Here is a 27,849-nt window from a genome sequence, read left to right on the forward strand (position 1 = left end):
GGAGTTACTTTTAAAAATAATATGCAGTCAACTATTCTTTCCCAGGATAGCCCTGGAAACACACCCTTCCCCAAATACTCCCTGCTTTTCTAGACTTCTCAGATGAAGCATGCAACTCTTATGACAGTGCCTTTACTTTATAAATCCTGAGTGGAGAATGCATGTGAAAGAGACTCTGGTGTCCTTGACAGTCAGAAGATCCTGCAGCTGAGGTGACCAAGTCAGAGGGCAGTTAATGTACATAGGGAAAGGCTGGGCCTTCAAGGTGTTCAGCTGATTTATCTTATTCTCAGACCGCTGTTGTCCTAAAGGAAAGACCTTCCTGGAATCCACATGATCATATCTCTGGAACTTTATGTGAATTTCAAGAATGGTGAGGATTTCATTCCTGGAAAATGAGATGCAGCAATTTAAAAATACCTTGTCTAATAATTAATCAGGAGATTAATTGAAAATGTTTGTTGAAATCTGTTGAGGATTATAAAAGAAATAGAATGCATTTGTGAAACAGACAAGGCAATTTTTGAATTCTAGGTTTTTTAATTGCTATGACTTTGCTCAAGTCAATTAACCTCTCTGTATTTTAGTTGTTTTCAACCATGATAAAGACAAAATTATATTGGATTTGACCTAATTTCTGTATTGTTTTTAACTTGTGACTTCTTATAACTAAGTGTAGTAAGAATTTCAGGGAATGGCTACTTAAAACATTTCTTTTCTTACCAAGTACTAAAACCAATTTTCCCTTTACTGGTTTGCTAGCATCACTGAAAACAAATGTCTGAATGGATAATAGTTGGGCAGATGATACAAACAGCTCTCCCCTAAATGCATTGTACAAACTGAAAAACACCATTGTATGGGTCAGTGTGGTAGCCTGAGTACATTCCTGGTGCCCAGAGGAGAAACAGCACTGTAGCTGGGGTGACTAGCAAGTCTTCATAAGGAAAAGACTGGAATTAGACCTCAGGCAGGGTGGGAGGACCAGAGAGGAGCAGGACTGCTTCATCTATTTCACTCTCTAAAGAGTTTGTATTCCCATCATAATCTCCCAAATCTCATGATAAGCAGGGACACCCACCTGGGCCAGCTCCTCACAGGCTCAGTCAATTCTTAAATCAGCCATAAGAAAGCAGGAGAATTCTAATTTTGAAAAAAATGTTTTGTTTTGGTTTTTGGTGGTACTGGGGTTTGAATTCAGGGCCCTCACACTCACTAGGCAGGCACTCTGCCACTTGAGCTACTCTGCCACAAGCATTCCCATTTTAAACTCAGAAAACAGACTCAAGAGATGAAGTTTGAGAAGGTCACACAGCTAGCAAGGCACAGAACCAGGATTTAATCCAGGTCTACCTACCCCACGCGGGAATCTATTATCCTGCTATTGTAGTAGTGACAGTGGCTACCTCCTCTTTAATGTTCCTAATGTTCCTTTAATGTCCACCCTTCCAAGTGGACTTGACCTCCCTGCTTGGGTAGAGACATCTATTCTATAAGCTACTTTAGTTATTGCTCACTTTCTACTTCTTGCCTGTCTTGCCTATTACCCTTCAGGTACCATTCATAGCTCATAGCAACAGCTTAATAAATGTTAATGAGCAACTGAATGGATGACTTGCCCATAGCTTTCTAGCCCACAGTGTGGCAAGAAACTTAACTTCTTTACGCTTCAGTGTCCTCGCCTGTAAAATGAAGATTATTATAATACCCACTGTGTGGAGCTGTGGGGAAGAGTTAATTGTTGGCAAATCACTATAATATTAATGAGTACAGAGTAAATGCTGAGCAGTGTTATTGTGGCCACTTTTAATTCCCATAATTCTCTTTAAATGGCAAGCTTTAAATGAAGTATTACAATAGTGATTTCACAGAATGGGAACTGTTTGCAGAGAAGTTAAGTATCTTGCAGGAGATCACACAGCAAGGAAGAAACTAAACCAGAATATGCTTCCTGGGGGCTGAGATAGGATGTGTAAGCACTCATGTGTCATAGTGAGTTACAAGTGCATGCAGAGTCTCAGTTGATTCTCTTTCCCTTCATTTTCAGGGTGAGCAGCCAGCACAGTGGAGAAAACCAACTAGTCTGGTTCTGATATAGATTAGAGTTCCTGGCATTTCCCACAAAGCTGTCTCCTGCTTGGAGTGGTTTGAGTAGGACACACGGTGGGATCCTTGGGGCCATTACCACCCACACTTCCCTGTTGATAAGCATCACCTGAATGTCTTGTTTAATACTAAGGGCTCCTCTGAACCAGACTCTCCACAAGGAAGCATTTTTTTTAGCAAACATTCGGGGTGATTTTGATCACCAGGGAAGTCTGTGAAACTTTGAGAGAGGCTGAGACTTTAAGGGATGGCAGTGGTACTCAGTTACTGAACATTGCTTTTAAAAGGTCTGCTCTGCCCCTCCCTCTCTCTGTGTTTGTAAACATGAGAACACAGTCAATCTCTCAATAATACCCTTAACAAATCAGCAGGGACCAGAATAGTGAATGGAATGATGGAATGGCGGGGCTGCTTGGATGATCTTGACTGACAAAGTCACTGAATCATTTTGCTTTTGCAGTGTTGTCCCTCAGGGAAAAAAAGAGAAAAAAAAAAGCTGCCCTGAGCTCTGAGTTTCCACTCCGGGCATTGTAGGCACCAGCCACCAGAACTGATTTTTTTTTTTTTTTTTTCCTAGCATTTAGAAAAGCAGGCTGAGCTATCTCCCAGAGGAGGCTCTGGGAGAGAGCCGCAGCTAACGGCAGAGAGGGGACATTCGCAAGCTTCCTAGGCAGCGAACTAGTGCGCAGCAGCCCTACCCAGCCTCGTGTCGCCCAGCTCTCCCGGGCACGTTTCCTGGGAGTGTCCCTTCTCCACGGACACGGCAAAGTCTCAGTTCTCCAACAGATGTTTCCCTCCAAGCTCTAAAATCGGAGAACTCTGTGGCTGCAGCGCAGAGTCCAGAGGCGGGTGCTGTGGTTGAGGGGAGCCCCACCAGGCAAATGCAAGGATAAGCATGAGAGGCTGGACTGTAGCCCAGGTCTGTCCTCACCCTGGGGGGCTGCCTGCTTTGCACCGTGCATCTGCGTGGAGCTGCTCACTTTTCCCCTTTGCAAGTCTTTGTTCTAAGCCAGACGTTGCCCGGATTCTTTAATTAACTCCCTGCATTCCAAAGGGGTCCGGAGGCTGGGATGCTCTTCAAGCTTAGAGGATGTTGACTCTGGAGTGGGAGTCGGAAGGACTGCAAACAGTGGGTATTGTTGTGATTATATGTGCATCTCTGAAGCTGCTTCATTTGCTGGGACTGATTGATTTTTCGGAAGGTAAAGTGGTCGCTCCCAGTCTGCGCCTTTGGTCAGGTCTGGTTCCCAACTGGATTACAGATGCTGCAGAAGTTGTAAAGGCTTAATACTCCAAGTAAAAGTTTTAAAATATGCATGCTTGACATAGAGCAGCCTAGTAACTGGGCAGTTCATTTCTGTTTACCCAGCCATCTGACACTGGGAGGGAAGGGATTTCAGTACCATTTTCTATTTGAAAGCTGTTGATTTTATGGTGTTTTTGTGGGTTAAATGTCTCTCTAAGGTGAGAAGTTAGGACTCTACCATGAGTGACAATACAGTTTGGCTTTTGGTTGTCAAGTTGGTGTTGGCTGTCACACCTTACTGTAATTAGTGATTCCATCCTCTGGAAGAGTCTCTTGATTTGTGAGGGGAATTTCAGTGTGTGCCTCATTAGTTAGGAGGTGCAGGAGCAGAGCTGGGTTGTTGATTATGATATAAGATGGTTAGCTTTTGGTCTGAAATTGAGATAAGGGGTACTCAGCAATGTGCTTTGAGCACTTAATTTACAAAAGTGTTTCATTTACATTACCCAATGAGCCAATTTAGTCATTTGTTTCCTGAGTGGGAACCCACACACAGAACACATCACTGTTGCTACCAATAAATATTTTTATGCAACTAATATAAATTTTATGTTGTTATCCCAAATCAATTTTTTTGTTCAAAGACTGGAGAGTTTAAAGGGAAAAGTTAATTAACTTTGCTTTAACTATTTAAATCTACACTGTGTATGTATATGTGTTCATCTATACAAGCACATACATACAGAACATATATGTATATATTGTCATGAAATAGTGCTTCTGCTGAAATGCCATGCTTACAACAATTTTACTTAAATTATTTGATGTCAATTTTGTATCTAATTTCTCCTTTCTTCTCAAGTGGGAAAAGCAATCCCTGAGATATTTGGTAATATTCCTTTCAGATATGGATGTGATATTTTATTGCTGAGTTATGAATATTCACATCTCATGTTATGTACTATGTGTAGAGATGGAAATGTTTAAATTTCCCCATGCTTATTGTAATTTTTCTAAGGATCTAAGGTCTGATAACTAAAATCCCAGCATCCCAAACTAAACCTGGTGCACAGCTGTTTCTGTTAATACATTAATGATGTCAGTGTCTCCTACCTTTAGAAAGTCCTTATAGTCTACAAAGTAGGTTCCTTAGGTTCTAATTGTTCAGAACAATATGGGAACATAGGAAGCACTCATGTAATTCTCACATCTTCATGCACGTTTTCACAGCCTGTGACAAGGTCTGCTTAGGCACAATGAAAAGAATATTGTAACTATTCTCAATAAAACCACTGAAATTAGTTTTTTTTTCATTTTTTCATATTGCACAGCAATTTATTCAACCCCTTAGAGGAAAACAATGTAGAAGCAAACTTCTCAAACTGTTTCACAATGATCTTTCATTCTCTTGAGATTTGTCTCAATGCACTAATGTTGGTATCCAAGTAAAATATAAATAGGATAATTTGAATTTTTATGATCAGCATAATTTGCTTCTTTATCATTTTGACAACATATTAGAATTTTGTTCTTTGGACTTAGTTTAGTTATAGTCCCCCAGAGTTAGTTCAGAAGGCTCCATGTGGCTTGATTTCAGAGCCGAGAGGTAGAGAAGACCCACCATGAAGGTATTTGAGGGAGTCAACCTTCATAGCACTATGAGTTAGTGCAAAGTTATTTTTATTCTCATGTTGATAATGTAGAAAATTTAGTAAAATAATTCTAAAGACTCCTGGCAATGACTAAGACTATAGTCTTTATGTTTTATGTTATGTCACTTAAAATGGAAGGTTTTCAGATTGAAACTTCAGATTTGTGTTCCAACAATATGAAATGTAGAATAGTAAACCTGACTCTTCCTAGTATCAAAGGCCCTTGAGCTGGTCTGAAATACCTTCTTTGAGATGGTTATCCAAGGAATATACATATTCAGATCTCAAGCAACTTTTTCTATGCACTCATAAATATAGAGATGCATAAATATTTGTAGATGTTTGTGAAATGCCTCTAAGCTGGGAAAACTTTGAATTCAATGTATAGTATAAGTCTTGATCATACCCAACTGCAAGCGTTCAGGCTGCCACCAGAGACAAGGTAAGACACGTATTTACTTGACAAATCAGTCCTTTTTTTGGTTCTGAAGTACAAGTGAGGAAATGCGGGTCTAATCAAATTCTCATTTAATTTAGGCAACAAATGTAACACAAAGAGGTTAACTGATTTATCAAAAGATAAAACTAACTGGGAGAAGAGGCATGACCCAAACCAAAGACTACTGAACACTACATAGCGCTTTTTCTACTAGGACATACTTTCCTTTCACCTTTCTTCCCTAACTGAAAAAGAAAATAAATGAAAAACTTACATGCAAAATTTCCTGAACTCTCAAGGCATACCCTGAACTGGCCTCTAAGACCTGGTGAAATAGCTGAGAGAAATACATTAATGAGAAATAGCCATGTAATTTCTACAAGGCTCTGACCCCAATCCAAAACTGGAACCAAAGCATGGCATGTAAGCTAAGCCATACCACTGACCCTCGTTATAGATCAGGGAAGATGAGCTAGATGATCTCCTGAGCCCCTTTTCTCTTAAGGTCTGCAGGAATTTTGACCATGAATGACTCATATTTAGCACCTACAAATGATAAGTCCAAGTACAATCCATTGATGAGATCCACTAAGAATATAAAGAGTTTTGTCTTAAACCTCCTGCCTGTGTCTTCTGACAATACTTAAGCAAAAACAGAACCTAGACTTTATAATCAACACCCAAGTGAGCTAAAAAAACAAGTTATGAAAAAAAATTGTATCTTCATTCTTTCTGGCTGTGAATGAAAGAGAGAACAAGGGTTATCCTCATGCAAATTGCCAAACTTTACTTAGATTACCACCTAGAAAATATGGCCCATAGAATGAGCCATTCTCTTTGGTGGCAACATAAACATGAGGGAACCCACAGTGAAAGCTTAAACTTCTTGTAGGCAACATTGAGTTTCAATGTTGTCCCCAGTAGACAATGATACTTCAATGGTTCCATCATGGACTATTTCCTCCAGTATGGCTCTGTTCATCAATAACTTTTTTCTAAGTTATTGACGAATAACTGAATCTATTTGAATGCAGGGTCTATATTAGTGTTTAGATAAAGTAGTTTTGCTTTAGTATTACCATCTCTAATTCTGTAGAAAATCAACTATGGCTAGAAAAGTATTAGAGAAACGAGAAACCATTCTCCCATTTAAATTAGCTTCCAATTTTGATAAAATCCTATTTAAAAATCTTTTTCGATTTAAATCCAAGATTTAGGAAGCAAAAGTAATTTGTACAGAGGATTAAAATGACTAATGAAATTTGATACAATGACTTGAGGTTTTACACATATCCACTTATAAATAAGGAATGAGGAAGAACACTTCCTCATTCATCTCATCCTTTCATAGTTTAGCATGTAATACAACGTTGCATTGAATTCAGAAGGTCCTCATTTGGCTGTTAACTGAAATGGTCAGAGGTGCAAGGTGAAAATTAGGGTAAGATTCCCTCAGTGTGTTTACATTCCAGCAAGGGATTAATTATGAAAAGAGATGGAAGGAAGCAAATGTGAGCATAGACCTAAGCAATGGGCTGGAGAAGCATAGATGGAGCGTGCATTATAAAAAGAGATTTGGATTTGGGAAAGGCTTTAAGAGAAAGAACATTTTGTAGCATGTAGAAGTTGGAGAATAATTTCCCAAATTAGAAAATGAGAGAAATGGATTACAGGCTGAACAAAGAGCTTGAGCTGTATCCCTGAGCCTGGTTGGGGGGCAGTTACTCAGCACATAGGTCTCATATTTTAAAGTGGGAGATGTGGTGGAAATGGTCACCTGGGCTTTAATGCTGGGAGTATATACTTATTTCCTAACCAGTGAAATGCCTTTGACTCCAAGTCTTCAATTTTGGGGCAACAAATGAGAATAATATAGTGTTCAAGGTGGGTCAGCCAGGAGTAGGTGAAAGTGAATGTAAAAGCAGAGGTTCTAACTCTGCTTTTGTAGCAATTCAGATGAAAGATGATAAGAAAGACAAAAATCCCTACAATTACCTCCTTAAGAAGATACTTAGAGTGAACTGTCAGTTTCCAGTGTGTCTAGACAATCTCATTTTTAATCTGATGTCCGTGGGCTACAGCTGTTCTGAAACAGCACAACTGTATTTTGTTTCAGAACAGCATTGTTTGGCTTTAAATATCTTTCTTATTTAAAGATAAAAAGAAAAAAAATGTGAATCACCAGAGTTTGTAGTTCTAGAAATAGGAGCTCGGTGTGGCTCAAGCGGTAGAGCTCTTGCTTTGCTAAATGAAGCCTTGAGTTCAAACCTCAGTTCCACAAAATAAATAAATAAAGTAATTAATTAAAAAAATAGATATGGGGTTCCATTAGGGGTAGCAATTTAAAAACTCTGATAGATTTACTGGTATCTTGCAAGATCTCTAGTTATTTTGAATACTTTATTTTGGAAAATTTTGTGCATAAAAAAATAGAGAAATCATTGTAATAATTTGTCAAATATCCTTCAATCAGCTTCAGTAGCTGCCAATGTGTTTCTGTGTGTTTTTCAGCAATAGTTTTCATTTAATAAATATTTCTTGATTGTTTACAATTTGTACTATGTTCAGCCCCAGGATATTAAGATGAATGAAAGATTATTTCCCTCAAGAAACTGTCAGCTGTATAAGGAGAAAGGGAATGAATGCAAACCAATAACTTGTGATACATAATGGTAAATATATCAATACAAGTAAATCCAAGAAGAATATAAAATAATTAAAGCAGAAGATATAATAGTGATCAGAGGTGACTCCATGGAGGAGTTAATTTCTAAGCTGAGTTTTTTTCTGTTGAAGAGAATTTTATCAAATTTATATGCAAGAAAGGTGCATATGCAACTGCTATATATAAGGCACTGGGTGAGGTAACACCATGAATAAGCACAGGAACCCGGTACACCATATGGAATTCCTGGAACAACAACAAATATGTAATTCGTTGACATACTTTTATTCCTTCCCCTTGGTTGTAATTATTCTTGCTGTTTAGCACAGTGTTTGGTATATAGAAAATGCTAAAAATAATTATGTCATGAACAATATTTACTTCCATACACTAAGAATGTCATCAAGGGTCTTTAGGGCCACTTTCAAGTGTCCACGGTAGCCTGAAAATTGTTGATGAATACTTTTAGGATTTATTTTTCTGAAGATGAGATCTCATATCAAATCCTTCTACAAGATAAATATACCTACACTCCAGAAGCATCTGGGACTGCTATATATTAGAATACCATGGCCCTGGGAAAGAATTTCAGCTGAAGCATCCAGGTAGGGGCTGCAGAAGCCTAGCTTAGATGGGCTTTGGTTCTGCTGGGAAAGCAGCTGACTTTATTCTTTTTTTTTTTTTTTTTTGGTGATACATGGTTTGAACTCAGGGCCTCATGCTTGCTAGGAAGGCACTCATATATGAAACAAATACTGTGTGGACAGAAATAAAAGGCAGCAGTGTGTTTTCCTGTCCTTAAGACATTTTCAAATTGGCTAGAGACCAAACAGTCCATGAATAACTAACCCAAGATAAAATGTGCCTGAGTAAAAGAGAGTAAAGCCTTTAAAAACTTAAAGAGTCATGCCCTTCAGTTGGAAGATGTCTGGGAAGGCTGCATGAAGGCGGTGATATTTGAAATCTCAAGAGTTGAAACATCAAAGACTTTGACAGGTAGACACTAGAAGATAAAAATAGAAATTTGGATTATATTTTAAAAAGAAAGACAGTTTCCTAAATCTTTTTTTTATAATCAGGTTGGTACTAAAAAGACCACTAATCCATTTAAAATTCCAAGCATTTACTCTGAACCTGGCTAGGGCTTGGTACTGATTTGCTTTGGGAGTATTATTTATCATTTTTGCTTACTTTGAAAATTCATTATCTATCCCAACTGAGAGAGGAGAGCTATAATCTTTACTGGAGAGAGCAAGTTAAAGGGAGAGAGTAAGATAGAGATAGAGAGGGTAGAGCAGAGGAAGAGAGAGGGAGAGAGAAAATATAGACATGATGGGAGAATATGGACTATCTTAGTAAGAGAATACTAGAAAAGATTTATAGGGCTTTAGCTCGTTGTAGGTGGTTCATCAGAGGGTTTAAGAAATCAGGAAGCAGGGCATTGTAATTTGAATATTGTTAGGAAGCTAGGGTCATTCTGTGACAGGTTGTCTTAAAGTTATCTGTAAGTGAGGGAGACTAGATAAAAGCTAAAGCTGTGATTAGTAAAGAACCATTAGTAACTTGAATTATCTGGGATAAGGGGTCCTCATATTAGTGGTTTAAAATATATGTTTTTACCTCTGTTCTGACATGATTACAGAGTGGACTTGTTTTTCTCTTGATCAGTCATATATACAGAGTGATCTTGTCTGATGTTAATATTCTGTGGAATCACTTATATTCAACAAGAGAACACCAAGACCTGGATACTGAATGAGGTCAGCTCCTTCTAGACACCATGGCTGCTTTTCTCCATCTCACACATAATAAGGAACAGGACAAAGAGGAAGGGGAGAGGGAGAAGTATTAGCTATATATAAGATATATCTGAGTTTAAAAACTAATTCAGTAACTTCAACAAATAATTTAACCTTCCTAAGCTTCAGTTACCTTTGCTGTAAAATGGGGTTAACCATGCCAGTCTTTCAAGATGCAAAAAATATAAGGGAAATATCTATATTTGTGCCTCACCCACAAACAGGGGCCCATGCTGCTCCTGCAATTATGTTGGGTGACAGGTACTATATTAAAATTCCTTGAGTTATACCAGTGGCTCTCAAACTTTATAATGCACTTGTTAACTAGTTGACCAGTTAGAACATAGACTACTGGGCCTGATCCTCAATTTCTAAGAAGGTATATTTCTAATGATTTCTTAGGTTGATGCTGCTGGTCCAGAGGTCACTTTGAGACCTAATTTAGAATTTCCATGCATCAATTTCATGTTGATTCTAGTTTCTGGATCCTGACTTATATTTTTATGTTTTCCCAGAATTCCTTCTACACAAAGGCCACCTTTCTCTCCCCACTTCAGCTTAAATTAGAACTCATCCTCTCTCTACTATCACTTTGCCTCCCTAATCTGAATTCAATCATACTAATGTATGTTGTGCAGAAAACGTAACACGTGACAATCATAAGCCTTCATGCATGCTCTTCACATCATTCTGTTTGTGTTCATTCATCTTAACATTGAAAAGAGGAATTACGGTACCTGAGCTCAGGAAATCTCAGTGTGAGTATTCCTTGTATCTCCACAGGTTCTAGAGCTATGTATAGTGTATCACATAGGTTCAACAAATGTTTTTATTTGTTTCTCAATTGCATATTTGGAAGATTGTCCATTTGAGTCAATATACTTGTCTCATGTCAATCCCATCACCATCCTATTTATTATATTCTAATCTAATTTCATATTCTCTCCAGAGAAATCTAAAACATGAGGACTAAGCTCCCATTCAAGATTCTTTGGCATCACTTACAAAATAAAATCTCATTGTCTTTAAATTTGCTAGAAAAGATCAGGGTTAGAGAAGAGCCTACCTGCCCAGAATCATCTCTGGTCATTTCTACCTTTTCTTCCTCCTTCTGCCCAATGTTCTAGCAGAAGTACAATGAAGTTCCCCGAGTATCTCATGTTGTCTCCAGCTGCCACACTCTTGCATATGCTGCACTCTCTTCCAGTATACCCTGCCTTTTCATATTTTTCTGGAAATATCTTTCAGTTTTATACTCATACTTCATAATGTGTCTTTTTCTGGAAAATGTGCCTTGACTTCCTCAGGCAGAGAAAGATGCTCTGGTCCCATGCTTCCGTGCCTCTTTTCCACCCTTGCCTGTGCCTATTTTATGCTTCAGTGTTCTCAAACTCCTCATTGCTTCCCAAGCACTCCATACTATTTCATGCTTCATGCCTTTACTTGTGCTGTGTCCCTTCTGGAATACAATCCACTGGACTTCACTTGATTAACTCCTTCTTCTCCTTTAAGCTCTGCTCAGGAGCCATCTGTTCAGAAAGTCTCCCTTGAACCACCTCATTGGATTAAGTGCTCATTTCTGTTATACCAAAGCACTCTCTCTTAGCACTTCAAACTACATTAAACTCTTGATTTCTGTGTTTTTCCTTTTCTCTAAACTTCAAGCATCACACAGGCAGAGCACTTATCGTTATATCCTCAGTGCATTCTGGGAATGAATAGATGGAGGGGTAGAAAGTGAACAGACAAGTTTATTCACAGTTTCTGGTTATAAATGTCTCAGAGTTTCCATAACACTCTTGAATTAATATAATTTTTAAACACTTTGTTTTAGGCAGGGCTTCTCAACTTGATGCTATTAATGTTTGGGGCTGGGAGGTGCTGTCCACTTTATTATAGGATGATTGGTCAGTGTTCCTGGTCTCTATTAGCTAAATGCCAATAGCACTCTCCCAAGGGTGGTAACCAAAAATTTCTCTAAGTACTGCCAAATGTCCAGGGAGTGGGGACAGACAAAATCTGCCTCCTTTGAGAATAGAGTAAGACTTTTAAATGTACATTTTCATAAATTATTAAACTGACTTTGTTTGAATATGTCACAGCATTGAAAATCTTTGGAAATCAAAACTGAGTGTCAAGAAAGACATGTTTTCCCTTTACAAAAGTAATAAACAATAATTAAGAATCACTTACAAATATAAAAGAAAGAAATATGAAGAAAATACCCACAGTTGTACAACTCAAAGAATTGCCAATAATACTTTTATTTATTTACTTTCATTTTTATATATATTTCATCCTTAAACTTAATGATACTGTAGGTACTATGAAATTTTATATATCTTTAAATGTAGTATTAGAACATCAATATTTTACTATTAGATTATAGATATTCATAAATATTTAATATCTACATTACATTTTATAAATGTGTGTGCTATAGTTTATTATCCTGGTTTTAGAATATGTAAATTATTTCTACAGGATTTTTTCGATATTTGAAAAAGTCTTTGCGTATGAACTTTCTTATTTATCTATACTTATGTTTGTAGGATAGAGTCTTAAAATAATAATTAATAATTAAGTTTCATAGAGTGATTTTGAGACTCGTAATGATTTTGAGAGAAAGCATTTATCTAGTACTCATTACACAGTAAGTACTATCAGTACCAAGTTTTTAACTCACATTTTCTGATTATTACTTCAGAGTCTCCTCTTGTCATACAGTTATTGGTAAGGAGAATACTAGATGCTAAATATTGTGAACAGAGTTTCCAAAAATATAATAGTCTTTATACTTATTCTTAGTATTTTGTGTTGTAACTTATACTAGACTCAGTTCTGTCACATGTCAGAAAATCCAAAGATGTTTTCTTTAGTCACTCATGGAACTGAGGAAATTTGTTCAAACAGACTAAGTAACTACTCTAGCTCATGAGCTGCCCAATAGTAGAACTAGTATCAACTACAGTCTTTAGAAGTTTGAGCTAAATATTTTTTCTATTCCAACATTCCTTATAAGGTTATTACTTTTTTGTGTGTGTAAATCTCTATGGAAAGTGAAGGGATACCCTTCACCTGTACTTGAGGGTAACTGGATTAGTAAAATCAGGATACTACATTTGGAACCAAGTACTTTCCAAGACAACTTTCCATTTGTATAGAATTAAAGACATAAACTAGTTTGTATGTCAGCAAATGCATAATTATTAATGACATGATCACAGCTATTCTCCAATGAATAAACAGGCAAATTTTGAAAGCTTAGCAGCAATGAAGTAAATTGATGATATGATTTCAAATTTTAAAAAATTATAAGGGAAAATCTATAAGGATAAAATAATTAGAAGTCTGTGACACCTGAATGAATTCTCAAATCTCACATCTATCCTTACTATTTTCAGCATCCTAAATATTACTGGTGCATTGAAAGAAAAATTTGCAGAGGCTTCTAAACACAATGCCTGTGAAAATCAAGATTAGCTCCTTCCTGTTACTGCAAGTGTTCAAGGAGACTTAGAGGAAAGAAGCTCAATCTTTGCTTCACGACCATAGCAAAACTACGGCTAGAGCTCTCTTTGAAAATGTACCGCATTAAAAATTTTCAAAAACAAGATTTCAGACTGAAAGTTTAGTGCTTAAAATAGTAATCTAGCCTCAGTGTTGTATATCTCTTCTACAATGAGTCAACAATAAACTTAACATATAGCTAGCATTTTATAGCACTGACTCAAGGAAAATTGCAAAATCAGCAAAGAAATTCTGTAGCTGTGAAATTATTGTAAAGTTCAGAGCTGACCTGGCTGTCTAACATGATTCAAGTGCACAAATTTTTCAGTTATAAGGACTCTTCTTGCCAATGGTTGTCTAAGATGAGTGGAGAATGTTTTCTTTTAAAATAAATCTCCTCACCTTAGCACATTCCAGAGACCTGAATACATCTGTTTTTTTAGCAAATAATTTAAGTCAAAGAATAATAATTTATAGAAAGTCTCCCAGTCTCTTAAAGGTAATTTATGTTCAGACTGGTAATAGGGGGAAGTTTCTCCAGCATCATGAGTGTCTTGATATCTTGTACCATGGCAGGTATACCATGAGTTATCTCCTCAGAGAATTCACTAATTTCAATACATATGGTGCCTGTGGCAAGATTTCCTTAAGGTGCCATGTTTTTTACTCAGGGACTTAGCCTATGTGTTGCATAGCATGCCACAGAAAGACTGCTGATTTATCAAATACAGTATAGACACTGAGATAACAAGAATATTGATGAAGCCAAACCCAGATATAGGCAGGAAGCTAGGATAAGAGTTCAGCAACTCTAGGTATACTTTTCTTCCTTTACTTCTTGAGTCTTCTATATTTGGATGAGTTTCATCCAAAGTTGATTTCATTCTCATTGCTGTCTCTTTCTACCTTCTCTTTGGTTAAGTAGAATTTCTAAAATTTTGCCTTGAAATAAAGTAAACAATTTATCCTTTCTCCTGAATCCATTCACCACTGTGGGATATTTATTTAATGTGCCTTGTAATTAAAAATACTCTCCCTGACATATGTTTAAATGTAATAGTAAAGAAGTCTTATCGAGTAGGTGAAGGTTAGTATCCTTGAAGCTATACTTGGTCCTGTCTTATCTTATCATATTAGTTCTGCTTTTCTTCCAAAGGTCAAGACAATTAGTAATAATCCAAAGATGTTTATTGATATTTAAAATAGATTGGATATTTGTTTCTATGATAACAACTACACACTTTAATAGTATCCAATATTCACAACACTGTTGCCTGATGAAAATAAATATAGCAAGCATCAAACTGGCTTAACAAATGACTCAAGATAATTTTTGTGAAAGAAGCTTAACCCTGAGTAGCTAAAGAAAATCATCAGAAAAGAAGATGAAAACCAGACAATTCCATTAATTATTACAAAAACTGATCTTGCTGAACTCCAAGTTGAAGCACATTTCCTTTGAATGTTGTCAAAGCAATAACTTTTTGCTGTAATGAGAATATAAATAGATTATAACTATGAAGATTGATGATATCAAAATGATTAAATATTTGAGACACAAATATTTCAACAATGGCTAGGGTATGCTTTTTACCTGCATGTCAACATCTAATTCTCCTCACATCAGTTGTAGTGCCAGTGGTAGGCTTTCATAGATATGACTTTTTATTCTACCTTTTACAAGATGTGTGGTCTGGATATTTTTTTTTTCAAAACTCAAGCATCTTTTATATAAAACAGTGATATAGTGTTAGAGTCACTAATGGCTGAAGACTTTGCATATAAAAGTTTGTGAAACACTCAGGGGCCCTGGAACAATACTGAAACCCATAAATGGCCATTTTTAGTAGCTTAAAATAAAACACATTCAATTGCTTCTATACTAAAAAAGTATAAAAGGTTGGGAAGTTAGTTCAAGTTTACTCATAGAGATACTCTAATAAGGACTTTTAAAAGTCATAGTTTTGCCACATTTTAACCAAAGACCATGATGAAGAGGTTTGCATGCTCCTCTGTTTTATCTGGAGGAAACAGAACAGGCTTAGAGAGTAAACAGGGCAGAGAGTAAACTTGACTGTCTGTTTCAGCATTAGCACCACCCCCATTCTTGCTGAAATTTGTACATTTGTCTTCCCTGGTGTTGACGGCCTGCTCTTCTGTATCCATCCCAGTTCAGGCTATCTATAAACATAATTCTCCCACTTTTTAATTTCATTATATTTCTTTTCCTTATGATTTTCACTACATCAAATCCACTGTCCTACTCTCTTTTTAATCTATTTCATGTGTTGGTTACATCTCTTAGGTAAAAGTTTCTTGGGCATAGGAAGAGTGCTCTAATTTTTTTTTCTTAATATAGTCTGTAGACTACATGGCACCTTTCATAGAGCATGTGGGATTTCATTAATCATTGTTGAATATGAAGAAAAAGATAAGAGTTGTATGATTCCTTGAGTGAAAAGAATCAAATTCTTGAGTAATAAGAATAATAATTTATAAAAGACATGATAATTCATAATGGTGTATTAATTGACCTCTCAGTCACAAGGGATGTTCCCCTGCTCACACTGTGGAAGGACAGTCTGGAGGGAGATACAGGCCCAGAAGAGCAGAAGAGAATCCTCCTCCTGCAGGCTGTTTGCTTCCAGAATGACAAAAAAGAGAAATCAGTCAGAGCAGGGAAGTTCTCTTTCCTAAGTTAACCAATCAGATAAGTCATTCCTCCCTAAGGAAAGAGGAAGTGAGATTCCAGCAATGCTTGGGTGTTTGGGAAAGATGTGTTGCCATAGAAACCAAAGGAGTGGTACTGGATGAGGTGTCTTTGCTTAACACTGACCTCTTGATTATCATAAAAAAAAAGTACTAGTTTTATGGTTTAATCACACATGGATTGTTAGTTATAAAGTCATTACTAATAAAAGTATGTGAAGATATTCATGCACTGTGCAAAAATTTATGTTTTCTTTTATAGAAGTGGATTTCTAGTTTTTATCATTGCATTACAGAGGCTCTTGGACCAGAATCTCTTGGGTTCTTGATTCTCTTGTAAGTTCTCTGTTTTTTTCATATCTTGTTCCTTTTTAGTTTTACACTGTGTAACACCCAGGTGATCAATTATGAGACAGTAATGGACACTATACCAATTTCCTTTATTCTTTAATAATGTGTGTGTCCCAACTGTGCACTATCTTATTCACAGTTGGAACAGAACTGTTGCCTTTACTGAGTTTGGGATCCCCCCTGGAAATCAGTGTACTACTCATCTCTCAAAACCATAAGCTACTTTCAAACTCTCGAAATTGGGTCTTTATGAATAAATGATTTTATATGACATGTTGTTGGATATTAGGGACAAATCAATAAAGCTTGATAACTTTTTAGTTTGGGATTATGTTACATTTACTCTAACAAAGAATTTTTTTAAACATTCCCTTTGTTCATTAACAAATGGAAAAATAAATTGTTATTTCACATTTTCTAATTTGCCTTGACTATTATTGAAATGATAATAAATATCAACTTAATCTTTTCTAAAATTTCCACTTCTATATTCTTTTTCCTCAGGCCATTTTAAACTGAGGAATTGATACTTAATCATGGAGTATAAAAGCAATGGAAAATATTCTCAATATTCAAAAATTTAATAGATAGGCTTAGATCTAAAATCATTCTTCAGACCAGGTGTGATGGTTACACAGAAGACAGAGATGGGAGGATGATAGTATTAGGCCAGCCCTGAGCAAAATACATGACTGTACCTGAAAAATAACCTAAACGCAAAAAGGGCTGAGGGCATGACTTGAGTGGTCGAACGTTTGCCTAGCAAGCATAATGTCCAATACAAGAGAAACAAAACAAAACTAAAACATTCCTTGTCCATAACGTAAGTTCCTCTAAAGACCAGTATTTATTTACAAAAATAAAAGCAAAAACTCCTCGACATATGTGCTTTGTATGCATGATCAAAGGTATCTAAAGTATCAGTGGAACCTTTCTAATTCTCCTATATAGAATTGCATGTCTCATTTCCCTCTTACCAGGACCATTTGACTCCTTTCATGTTTCATTTGATTACTTCCTAGTAGATTTTACTTTGCTTAAAATCTGTTTACTCATTGTTTTTATTTTGGAGTGGATCCTTGCTGTATTATTAGCACATAGTATTTGTTAGGAGCTCAATATCAACTGATTGAATGTACATTTGGGTCAGAGTTTCAATAGGTTGTAGCCTGTGCTCTGTGGCATCCATCTCAGGACAAAAGAACTGCCTTGCACAGGGCCACATTCCCTGCATATTTCTGTGGGTCTTCTCTCCCTGTGCTATGGTAAAATCTTTCCTGGGGCAATGGCTGCCAGGCTGGACACTCACAGGCATCAGAGCAAGAGACAGAGCCATGCATCCAGAACCAGAAAGCCAGAACCAAAAGCAAATGAGAATGAGCAAATTCTCTATTGCTTTCTAGACTGTGCCTAATTTTGTCAAAGTGTTTATGAAGAAAGTCATTTAATACAAACCTGGTGAACCATATCCACCTCTCCTTGCCTGAATGCTCTTTTAAAACTGTAGGGCAAAAGTATGCTTGTAACTACTCTTGATTCTTTACAAAATACTATAGGAAAGTAAGAACAGGCTTACTGGAGAAGCTTCAATTTGGGATAAGGGGGAATTCAGACTCACTACATGAGCCATACTTTTGTCATCTGTAATTCTCATTTCATCCTAACTATATGAAGAAATTAAACAGAAGCATTAAAAGAATAAACACTGTAGAAGAAATGATTATCTTTTTTTATATGCAGTTCACAGTGTGTCTGTCTACTCTATACCTGGCAATAAGTCAGATAATATTTATAATAAAGATGATAATAACAAACACTTAAGTAAGCCTGGTGGCTTTCAAGGGACTTTGTTTGTTGCTACCTATTTAATCCTTGTAGTAATTCAATGAACTGGGTAATCCTATTCCCCTCATTTCATACATAGCACTAAGATTATACCCAAGGTGACACAGCTGTGAAATTAGTTTGGGCATACCCATTTTTAACAACCATTACCAACTCCATTAATATAATATGGTTTCTGTGATAAAGGATTCCAGATGAGAACAGAAGTATACAAACAGAAATACCATAAAGATGTGTTGAAAGCAAAGCAATACAAATAAAAGACAAAGCAAACGACTCCATTTACTGACTCTTGGGAAAGTCGAGAGAGTTTAGTGTTTTTTTAAGAATGAGCAGCAGTTTTTCACATAGAGGAAGTTGACAAAGACAGAAGATGGAGAATTTTAGTAATCAGTCTCTCATAGGAATTAACTTTTACTAGTTTTTAATAATTTTCATCTGTATTTTATCTTGAAGATCAATTTCAGCATTTGAATCCAAATTTTAACCTATGTTCCTTTGCACATCGGTCACTGTGCAAAAACATTTAAGTCAAATTCTAAGTGCATGTCATTACAGCTAGTCACTACAATAATAGAAGTCAGTAAACTCATGCTATTAAAGACAATTATTTCAGAACATAGTCATTTATTTTGGCCACCCCTGGCTAGGGGCCAAAAGATGAACTACATCATCCATGTAGCCTTATGTCTATCTTCTCTAATGCTTCTCTTGGAAAATGGCCTTAATACACATGAAAAATACTCAGTTCCAACCTTCTTATTACCAATTGAACTCTCTACAGAATGCAATAAATGGAACCTTTTCCATCTGGTCAAGGTAATCATTTAGGGATTTATATATACCTACTGATTTCAGCATGCTCCATGATGGTTGGATTTCAATTTTGCTTGGCATCCCACAGCTGTAAAGAATTAACCTCTAGTACTGTGCTTAGCAATGTCAATTTTTTCATAGGCTGTACATGTCCTTCAGTTTATTCCCCTGGGAAGAGGCCTTCTGCCACTGCTGGTATTCATGCTGGTCAAAATCAGCATACCTCTTCCAGGCGCTGTTTGATACCAAATAACCAAAATGGGGCTGACAGTTCTGATGCTTCCTATCAGTTGTAGATATTTTCTGATATAGCTTAGATTTTTTTTTAGAGGTATGCTTGTCTCTCTATAGTTAAGTTCTGTTGAGGTCATTCTGTAATAAACTTTGAAGAAAAAGGTTATTGCTTACTCTGCAAAAAAAAAGTGGCATTTAAGAAATCAAAAGTCTTCATTTCATTCTCAATTTAGTTGGAAGTTGTTCTATGTGTAAGATGCATCTACTGAACTCTGCCTAAAGGGAAACCTCACTTCCTCTTCATCAGTTTTTATTATACAGTAAAAGGGAAAGAGTCTGTACTTATTCTGTCCTCCAGGGAAATCTGTAATTCCCTTGGCTCACTCAATAGCATGAAGTTGTTCGAAAGTACACTAAGGGTTTCTATTACCATTTGACTTCAGTAGAAATCTTCCTTTTCAACAATATTTCCCCATTAATTACCTTATTTTCTGGTGAAGAAATAAGCACAGTGATCGGTTTTATAGAAGTCACATTGAATTTGTTTTCCTCCAAGGTGTAAGTTCACTGGTTATTAAGAATTCTACCTCCCATGCCTTCTGAGTCATAAAAGTCAGTCTTCTCTATCCAGTAACTTTCATATGGGTCTCCCTGAAAATACTCCACTTAGGAGACTTTCCTATCCTGCTTATGGAGGAAGGCTCCTAAGTAATTCAGAGGACATCGTAGTAGCAATTTTTGTGGAACTGAATGGAATTTACAAATGCAATCCTTACCTGGCTCAAAAAATTAACTCCTAGTTTCCTCAGAAGGTGGACTTGAGAAATACCTTTTATGCATTTTCTTAAGAAACTTGCTGTTCAGACTCCTGTTTTCCATCTTTCTTCCTATGGAGGCTGTACCTGTGAAGGAATCAGAGGCCATAAAGAGAAAACTGTAAGAGGTAGCAATATTTCCTATAATGTATGCAAGTTTTTAAAGCATTATTTTTAGATAATTGTGTATTTTCTTAGTTTGGGGATTAAATTATAATGATTACTGTTCTTGATATAGACTGCAATTGGTGTGCTTACAATAACCAGAATAATCCTCCAGAGGGTGGCCACCTGACTCAATTGCCTCAATAACCCTTTGCAGCAGGAAAGGCATAGGTCATTAAACTATACCTGAAGGTCAAGGGTAGTGAAGTGAATAAGTGTAATCAACTTGTTTCAGGTTATGCATTTAGTTTGTGAGGAGCCCACTAGCTAGCAGTATGACATGGACTTTGAAACTAGGCAAACCTATGATCAAATAATAGTTCTTTTGACCAGATACTATATACGAGAACTTGAGTTTAAACTTCTCATCAACCACATACAAGCTGTGTTTTAGACCTTCTACTGAACCTCTCTGAACATTAATTTCCTTATCTAAAATAGGGGTTAATATGTTATGGAGTTGTAAGATAATTAATAACACATGCAATATGCCTGGAACAAACATCCATGCTCATAGTAAACAATCAATTAATTTGTATTAACATTATTGTAAATCAAAAGAAACATCAGTGGCAAAAACTAGAATAGCCACTTTCAAGATCACCATAGTATAGAAGAGTAATTGTGGAACTTGGAGGAAAGCATCCTAAGAATCAGTCTGGAATCTTCTATTTCCTAGATGTATCATTTTCAAAGTTATTTAGCCTGAGTGTGTGCTTTTTCTTCTTTCTTTTCCATCTATACTACTTGTCTTCCATGTTTTCTTTCTGCTTTTTTCCCTTTCCCTTCCTTCCTTCCTTTCTTCCTTCTTCTCCTTCCTCTCCTCTTTTTCAGAAGATTGAAAACTACTAATAAATCATAATATATACATGAAAATTGTTATGCAGCTCCGATCAAAGCTAAAACACATATAAAATATTTTATATATGATAGATGCTATGCAAATGCTAGTGATTATTTGTGTTACTCTAATTTCTAATGGGTGCCCTTTTCACTGGATCACTCTACTCAGTTCTGTCAAAAAGTGTCCTCTCAATGATAGCCAACAATACCAAAATACTTCACATCTGCACAGGCAGAGGACATAACAATATGTACTAAAAGCTGTTGAATAATGGAAGGTGGTAAGGAAAGGGTAAGGAAGAGTAACAGAGAAGACTGAAATGACCAAAGTAAAGCATATTCACAGCTGAGATATACTGAAAAACCCCTTTGAACATTGACTTTGGAATTAATAATGAAAGACAGGACTGTACAATAGATACAGTGTGTGGGAGGGTACTTGTGGGTAAGGGGAATGGAGGAGATGAAGATGAAGGAGTAGGGCTGATAGTTTTCAAATACATAAAGGAAATAGAATGATGAAAAAGAATCTGTCCTCTCCAGAGCCTTCTAAATTTATATATATATTGGCCACACTTTTTTATTTAAAATATTTTGTTTTATTTCTTGCCTGATTATATTTTTTGGATTTTTGGGGGCTGGGTCTGGGGTTTGAACTCAGGATTTCATGCTTGCTAAGCAGGCACACTACCACTTGAGTCACTCTGCCAGCCCTTTGCCTTGATTATTAAGAAGCTGAGAATCAAATTTAGAACCTATTTTCACTAATTATAAAAATTACAGACTGGGCATGGTAGCAAACACACATAAACCCAGCTAGGGTCTGACACAGTGATAGAAAAATGGTGGTCTGTGTCCAGCCTCAAGCAAAAAACACAAGAACCTATTGAAAAATAAACTAAAGGAAAAAGGACTGGAGGTATAACTCAAGTGGTAGCATGCTTGCTGAACAAATGCAAGGCCCCGAGTTCAAACCCCAGTACTCCCCAAAATATAAATAAATGAAAATTATGATACATCTCTGTAACTTCCTTTATTTTTATTATTTCTATCATCTTTCATTTTCAACCCATTCTTTTATAGTTCTACTGTGAGCATACCTTTCTGAACATCACTTCAAATGAAGTGGAAAAAAATACACCAAGCAATAACTACATAGTAATGGTGAAATCAGAGAAAAACTGAAGGAGGTATTATGAGCTTTTATGCATCACACTTCTTTTTTTTTTTTTATTCATATGTGCATACAAGGCTTGGGTCATTTCTCCCCCCTGCCCCCATCCCCTCTCTTACCACCCACCCCACCCCCTCCCTCTCCCCCCCACCTCCTCGATACCCGGCAGAAACTATTTTCCCCTTATTTCCAATTTTGTTGAAGAGAGAGTATAAGCAATAATAGGAAGGAACAAGGGTTTTTGCTGGTTGAGATAAGGATAGCTATACAGGGAGTTGACTCACATTAATTTCCTGTGTGTGTGTGTTACCTTTAAGGTTAATTCTTTTTTATCTCACCTTTTCTCTAGTTCCTGGTCCCCTTTTCCTATTGGCCTCAGTTGCTTTTAAGGTATCTGCTTTAGTTTCTCTGCATTAAGGGCAACAAATGCTAACTAATTTTTTAGGTGTCTTACCTATCCTCACCCCTCCCTTGTGTGCTCTCGCTTTTATCATGGGCTCAAAGTCCAATCCCCTTGTTGTGCTTGCCCTTGATCTAATGTCCACATATGAGGGAGAACATATGATTTTTGGTCTTTTGGGCCAGGCTAACTTCACTCAGAATGATGTTCTCCAATTCCATCCATTTACCAGTGGATGATAACATTTCATTCTTCTTCATGGCTGCATAAAATTCCATTGTGTATAGATACCACATTGTCTTAATCCATTCGTCAGTGGTGGGGCATCTTGGCTGTTTCCATAACTTGGCTATTGTGAATAGTGCCACAATAAACATGGGTGTGCAGGTGCCTCTGGAGTAACCTGTGTCACATTCTTTTGGGTATATCCCCAAGAGTGGTATTGCTGGATCAAATGGTAGATCGATGTCCAGCTTTTTAAGTAGCCTCCAAATTTTTTTCCAGAGTGGTTGTACTAGTTTACATTCCCACCAACAGTGTAAGAGGGTTCCTTTTTCCCCGAATCCTCGCCAACACCTGTTGTTCGTGGTGTTGCTAATGATGACTATTCTAACAGGGGTGGGGTGGAATCTTAGTGCATCACACTTCTTTTAGAAAATAAAGTTCATGTGTTCTTTTTTTTTTCAGTACTGACACTTGAACACTCCACCAGTCTTTTTTTTTTGTGATGGATTTTTTGAGATAGAATCTCACAAACTATTTGCCCAAGCTGGCTTTGAACCGTGATCCTCCTGATCTCTGCCTCCTGAGTTGTTAGGATTACAGGCATGAGCCATCAGCACCCAGCAGTTTATGTACTCTTTTGTGAAATTTAACTAAATAATAATAAACATTTATTGAGTACCTACAAAATAGAAGTCCACTAAAATGCTAAGGTAAGCTCCCTGTCAAAATTTGTGCAATCAATTTAAAGAATCACATGTAGATATGGAATGCTAGATGTTAGAAGTACAAGTGCCAAGAATGTATGTGCAGACATGGCACAAGAACTGATCAGACAACCAATGAGCATTACTGAGAAGCAAAAAAGTGAAACCCCAATTACCACTTTTATTCCATTCAAATTAACAAGTACCCCATTTACATTATAGCCTCTCCTGCTCTCAATTTAAAATTAGGAGAATTGAGTTTTAGCTTTAAATATGTGAATTTTGGTAAATAATTTCTCCTTATGAGGCCTCAGTTCCAGATCTATAAAATGATGTCAGGATCCCAAAAGTCACTTTATGCTCTACAGTGGTTATCTCAGAAACACCTTCAACCCACCTCTCTCTCAAGCAATCAATTATGTGTACTCACAAAGAATTCACTTTGTCTAAAAAAGTTGGTAGAGAATAAGGAAATTATGTGTGTGTGTGTGTGTGTGGTACTAAGGATCAAACCCAGGGCTTTGTGCATAGTAGGGAAACACTCAACCACTGAGTTACATCCCCAGTCCAAGAATAAGGAGATATTTTAGTTTCTTGAGTAACGAGTTACTTAAAGGGACAGGTTAGATAATCTTTTTTATCAACTATAAAGAGTGCTAGTGAGTACAGTGGACCCAGCATTAATCAGGACTAATCTGTTTATTTTATAAGTGAGGAACCCAAGGCCCAGAAGGATTGAGGAAATGGCAAAAAATTAGACTTAGTTACAAATCTGTTGACTGAAGACTGCCAATATTTAATATGTGATCAGTGTCCATTCACAGAAATCTGGTTTCTAGATAAGAGGGAGGTAGAAACCTAATCTACTCTGTCTGGGCAGACTTCACAGTAATAGCTGTTTCAGGGACAAAGGATGTAGGGTTTGTTCAGTTTCAGATAATAGGAGCATTCTTCCTGGTTTAAGAAAGGGTTGTATTACTGAGTATTAAGTAGATGTTAAACAACTTAGAAATTAATTGGAAGCATGGGGGACACTAGAACTTCTAGGAACAACTCCAGCTACCAGATTCACCCCACTTCTGCTATGCTTAGAAAAGTGGGCCACTGCAACTGGAGACCCCTTTATCCAGGAGTTACAGTCTTAGTAACTCCTGCACTGGCCCCGAGTCTCTGCTCTCCATTCTAAACTAAGTGGAGCTGAAATCCAGAACGCTAGCTTTAAGGAAATCTGCATAAGGCAGTATTTAACTGCCACACCTCAACTCAAGGATAATTCTTAAGAGGGTGAAGTAGATGAGACCATCCATACCACTTTCCAGATGTCTAAGAGGATGGTAGCTAATAGGATTAGGGAACACAAACCATATAATACGAGGAATAATATAAGTCAGGGATGACAAATAGATTTCATCTTGCTAGGCTCCTGTACTAATTGACTGCCAAGAACATAAAATTGAGAAAGATTTTGGGGTCCTGCAGGCCCATGCTAGAGACTGATGAGTGGTGTACACCAAGTATGGGTATGCAGCACTCAGAGTTGTATGAGTGCTGTATATATCCCATAATTAGTTGCTGCTTGACTAGCTTGGCTGACAGATTATTCCATAATGCCTTATGGCACTCTTGCTATTGCTGTTGCTTTTAGTGATGCTTAATTATATGTTGATTAATTTCTTTCATTATCATGATTATTATGCCACATTGACTAAGCTAAAGTGTACATTGATATTTTGATTATCTCTGTACCCTGCATAGTACTTGATATATATGAAGTAAGGTTGTAGGATTTGACTTTTAAATTTTCTGTCATTCCATAGAGCAATAACATCTTTGTTATAGCCTCAAGATCAGTGAGACACAAATTGTTTGGGAAGCTCTCCATCCTTCCTTATAAAAAGAATATATTTTGCATGTTCACACTGTCCTAAACAAGCAATTTCAAACAACTTAGAAAGTGTGCTTGCTTATGGATTGTAGACTGAGTTTATTGCTTTGCATCCATCTAATTTTCTACATCTTTGTCATCATTTCTATTTTGAATTCCTGTGTTCACTTGGGGCAATACTTGTCTCTAAAGATTACTTTGCTCTGAGAATATGGATATATACATCATGTACAGTGGGTTTCAGTGGGTTTGCTTATAGCTTTGAAATGGCAATTTAGATTTATAATTTCTGTTTAATGTTTTCCTTAAATCCTACACAGAAAGGTTGTTAGTTTCTTGAGAAAACAGGGAAGTATTCTGTGTAACACTACTTGGTAGCTTGCATGGTCCATGCTCAGCAGGGATAAAGATGAGTCATAGTTTTAGAAGAAACAGAATCTAGGCTGGCTGCTTTGGATGATTGATAATGGCTCTCCTTTGAGCACTCTTCATGGAGATGACTGAATTTGGGAAAAACATTATTAAGGATAGAATGGGAATGTGTTTCCGTGGAACACAGAAATGACTCTCACTAACACTGTCCATTCATGCACTAAGTCACAGTATTTTATTGGGTATTTGTCATGCACTGCGCCGGTGTCAAATAGATACTATAAGAAGGTGAAAGTACAGTCCATGAACTATAAGCAAGCCTATGATTTTCCTTCAGAAGAGACAGGAGCCCTTGGCATAGATGGCACAGAAGGAAAAGATGACTTATACTTCATTGTCTGAAAGTAGACTGTGAGTTGAGATTCAAATCCACATACCACCATTAAATAACTGTGTAAACTTGAAAAGTGCAATGGTCTAGATGTTTGTGTCTCCCCCTAATTCCTGTGTTGGAAACTACCCCTGAAGTTGATAGCACTTGGAGATGGGGCCTTTGGGAGGCAGCAACCTACAAATGAGAGCTTTTTTCTCACTTTTACCATGTAAGGATGCAGCAAGGATGTGCCTTCTATGAGAACAGGTCCTCAAAAGAAACAAGTTGGCTGTTGCTTTCATCTTAGATTTACTAGTCTACAGAACTGTGAAAAATTAATCCTGTTGTTTATAAATTACCCAATATTTTGTTATAGCAGCCTGAACAGGCTGAGACAGTATGTTAATCAATTTCAGAGTCTTCATTTCCTAGGACAATCATGATATGAAATCAATATTTATTTTGACAAATAATAAATGATAAAATTAGCATGACAGATCAGTAATTAAAAGTTGTATGAAGTCAAACGGTTGGAAATTTTGTGATTTATATTATAATAATCATTTACAATGGGAAATAAGTCTCTTAGTATTTTTGAACCTTATATAGTTTCTTAGAACTTTTGAATATATAGTTTTTGATTCAGCAAAATTTACTTCCTATAAAGCTTTCTTTTATAAGATACTAAAATTCTTTATTTCTGATGGTGGTTTTCAGGGAAAAATAAATATAATAGTAATGTTAGTACTTTATATCGTAATAAATGAAGTCTTAAGTAGTAGTATCACTGCCATTAAATAAAGGAATTTTGAGATGATAAGGAATATATAGGTCTAAATACAAATAAAATTAAGTTCCCTTGCCCTTTGAATATTTGAATCCATGAAAAATGCCTAGCCATAATCCTTTTGCTTTTGCTTCTTTTAGCTCTTTTACTTCTTTCTTTCTTTTTTTCTTTTTTTCTCCTTTTCTTTTTTGTGAATCATCATTACTTTGAAAAGAAAAATACTTTGAAACAGATTATGGCTAAAATAACATTATAATCTCAATCACTTTTACTTTGAAGTTTATCATAGATAAATAATAAAAGCACAAGTTGTGTATTTCATTTTTCTTCTTAAGGAATGTGTTTGTAGTATAGCTATATTTTTATTAATAATATTTTATTCATTTTATTAATAATGTATCAATGTGTCACTTATAAATATACCATTTTTAATTATCAAGTGTCCACTCTGTGCCTGGTACCATGTTACTTACAAGGCATGTAAGAGTAACCAAGGCATGTATTTATTATTGTTGCTATAGAAGGACAAAGTTTTCTCTTCAACAAATTTAATTTATATGTATAAAAGGAAGAAGAAAAGAAAGATAACTGGATATTTCAGAGTAAATGCTTTTTAACTGATCTGTTTTAAAATCTCTTGTGGTATCTTCAACTATTAAAGTAAACCCAGATTTTTCTCCAGTCAAGAAAGTAAATTTATAAACTCAGTAAAGCAATAATGTATGCCTAACATT

At 36.4% G+C, this 27,849-nt stretch overlaps 1 protein-coding gene across 5 annotated transcripts in view; it reads left to right on the forward strand.

The window, feature by feature from the left end:
* The window catches only part of Kcnip4 (potassium voltage-gated channel interacting protein 4), a 1,065,442-nt gene that overhangs the window by 847,209 nt on the left and 190,384 nt on the right, over window positions 1–27,849 (forward strand). Inside the window, exon 1 of one of the 5 annotated variants that reach the window (XM_020152823.2) lies at window positions 2,420–3,308. The exons of the other annotated variants lie outside the window; for them this stretch is intronic. Within the exon in view, the coding sequence (XP_020008412.1) occupies window positions 3,197–3,308 (112 nt within the window). The 5' untranslated portion in view covers window positions 2,420–3,196. Of the gene's footprint in view, window positions 1–2,419; window positions 3,309–27,849 lie in introns of those variants that run through there. 5 annotated transcript variants of the gene reach the window in all.

This window comes from Castor canadensis, chromosome 9 (genome assembly GCF_047511655.1).
Source record: "Castor canadensis chromosome 9, mCasCan1.hap1v2, whole genome shotgun sequence".
NCBI lineage: Eukaryota > Metazoa > Chordata > Mammalia > Rodentia > Castoridae > Castor > Castor canadensis.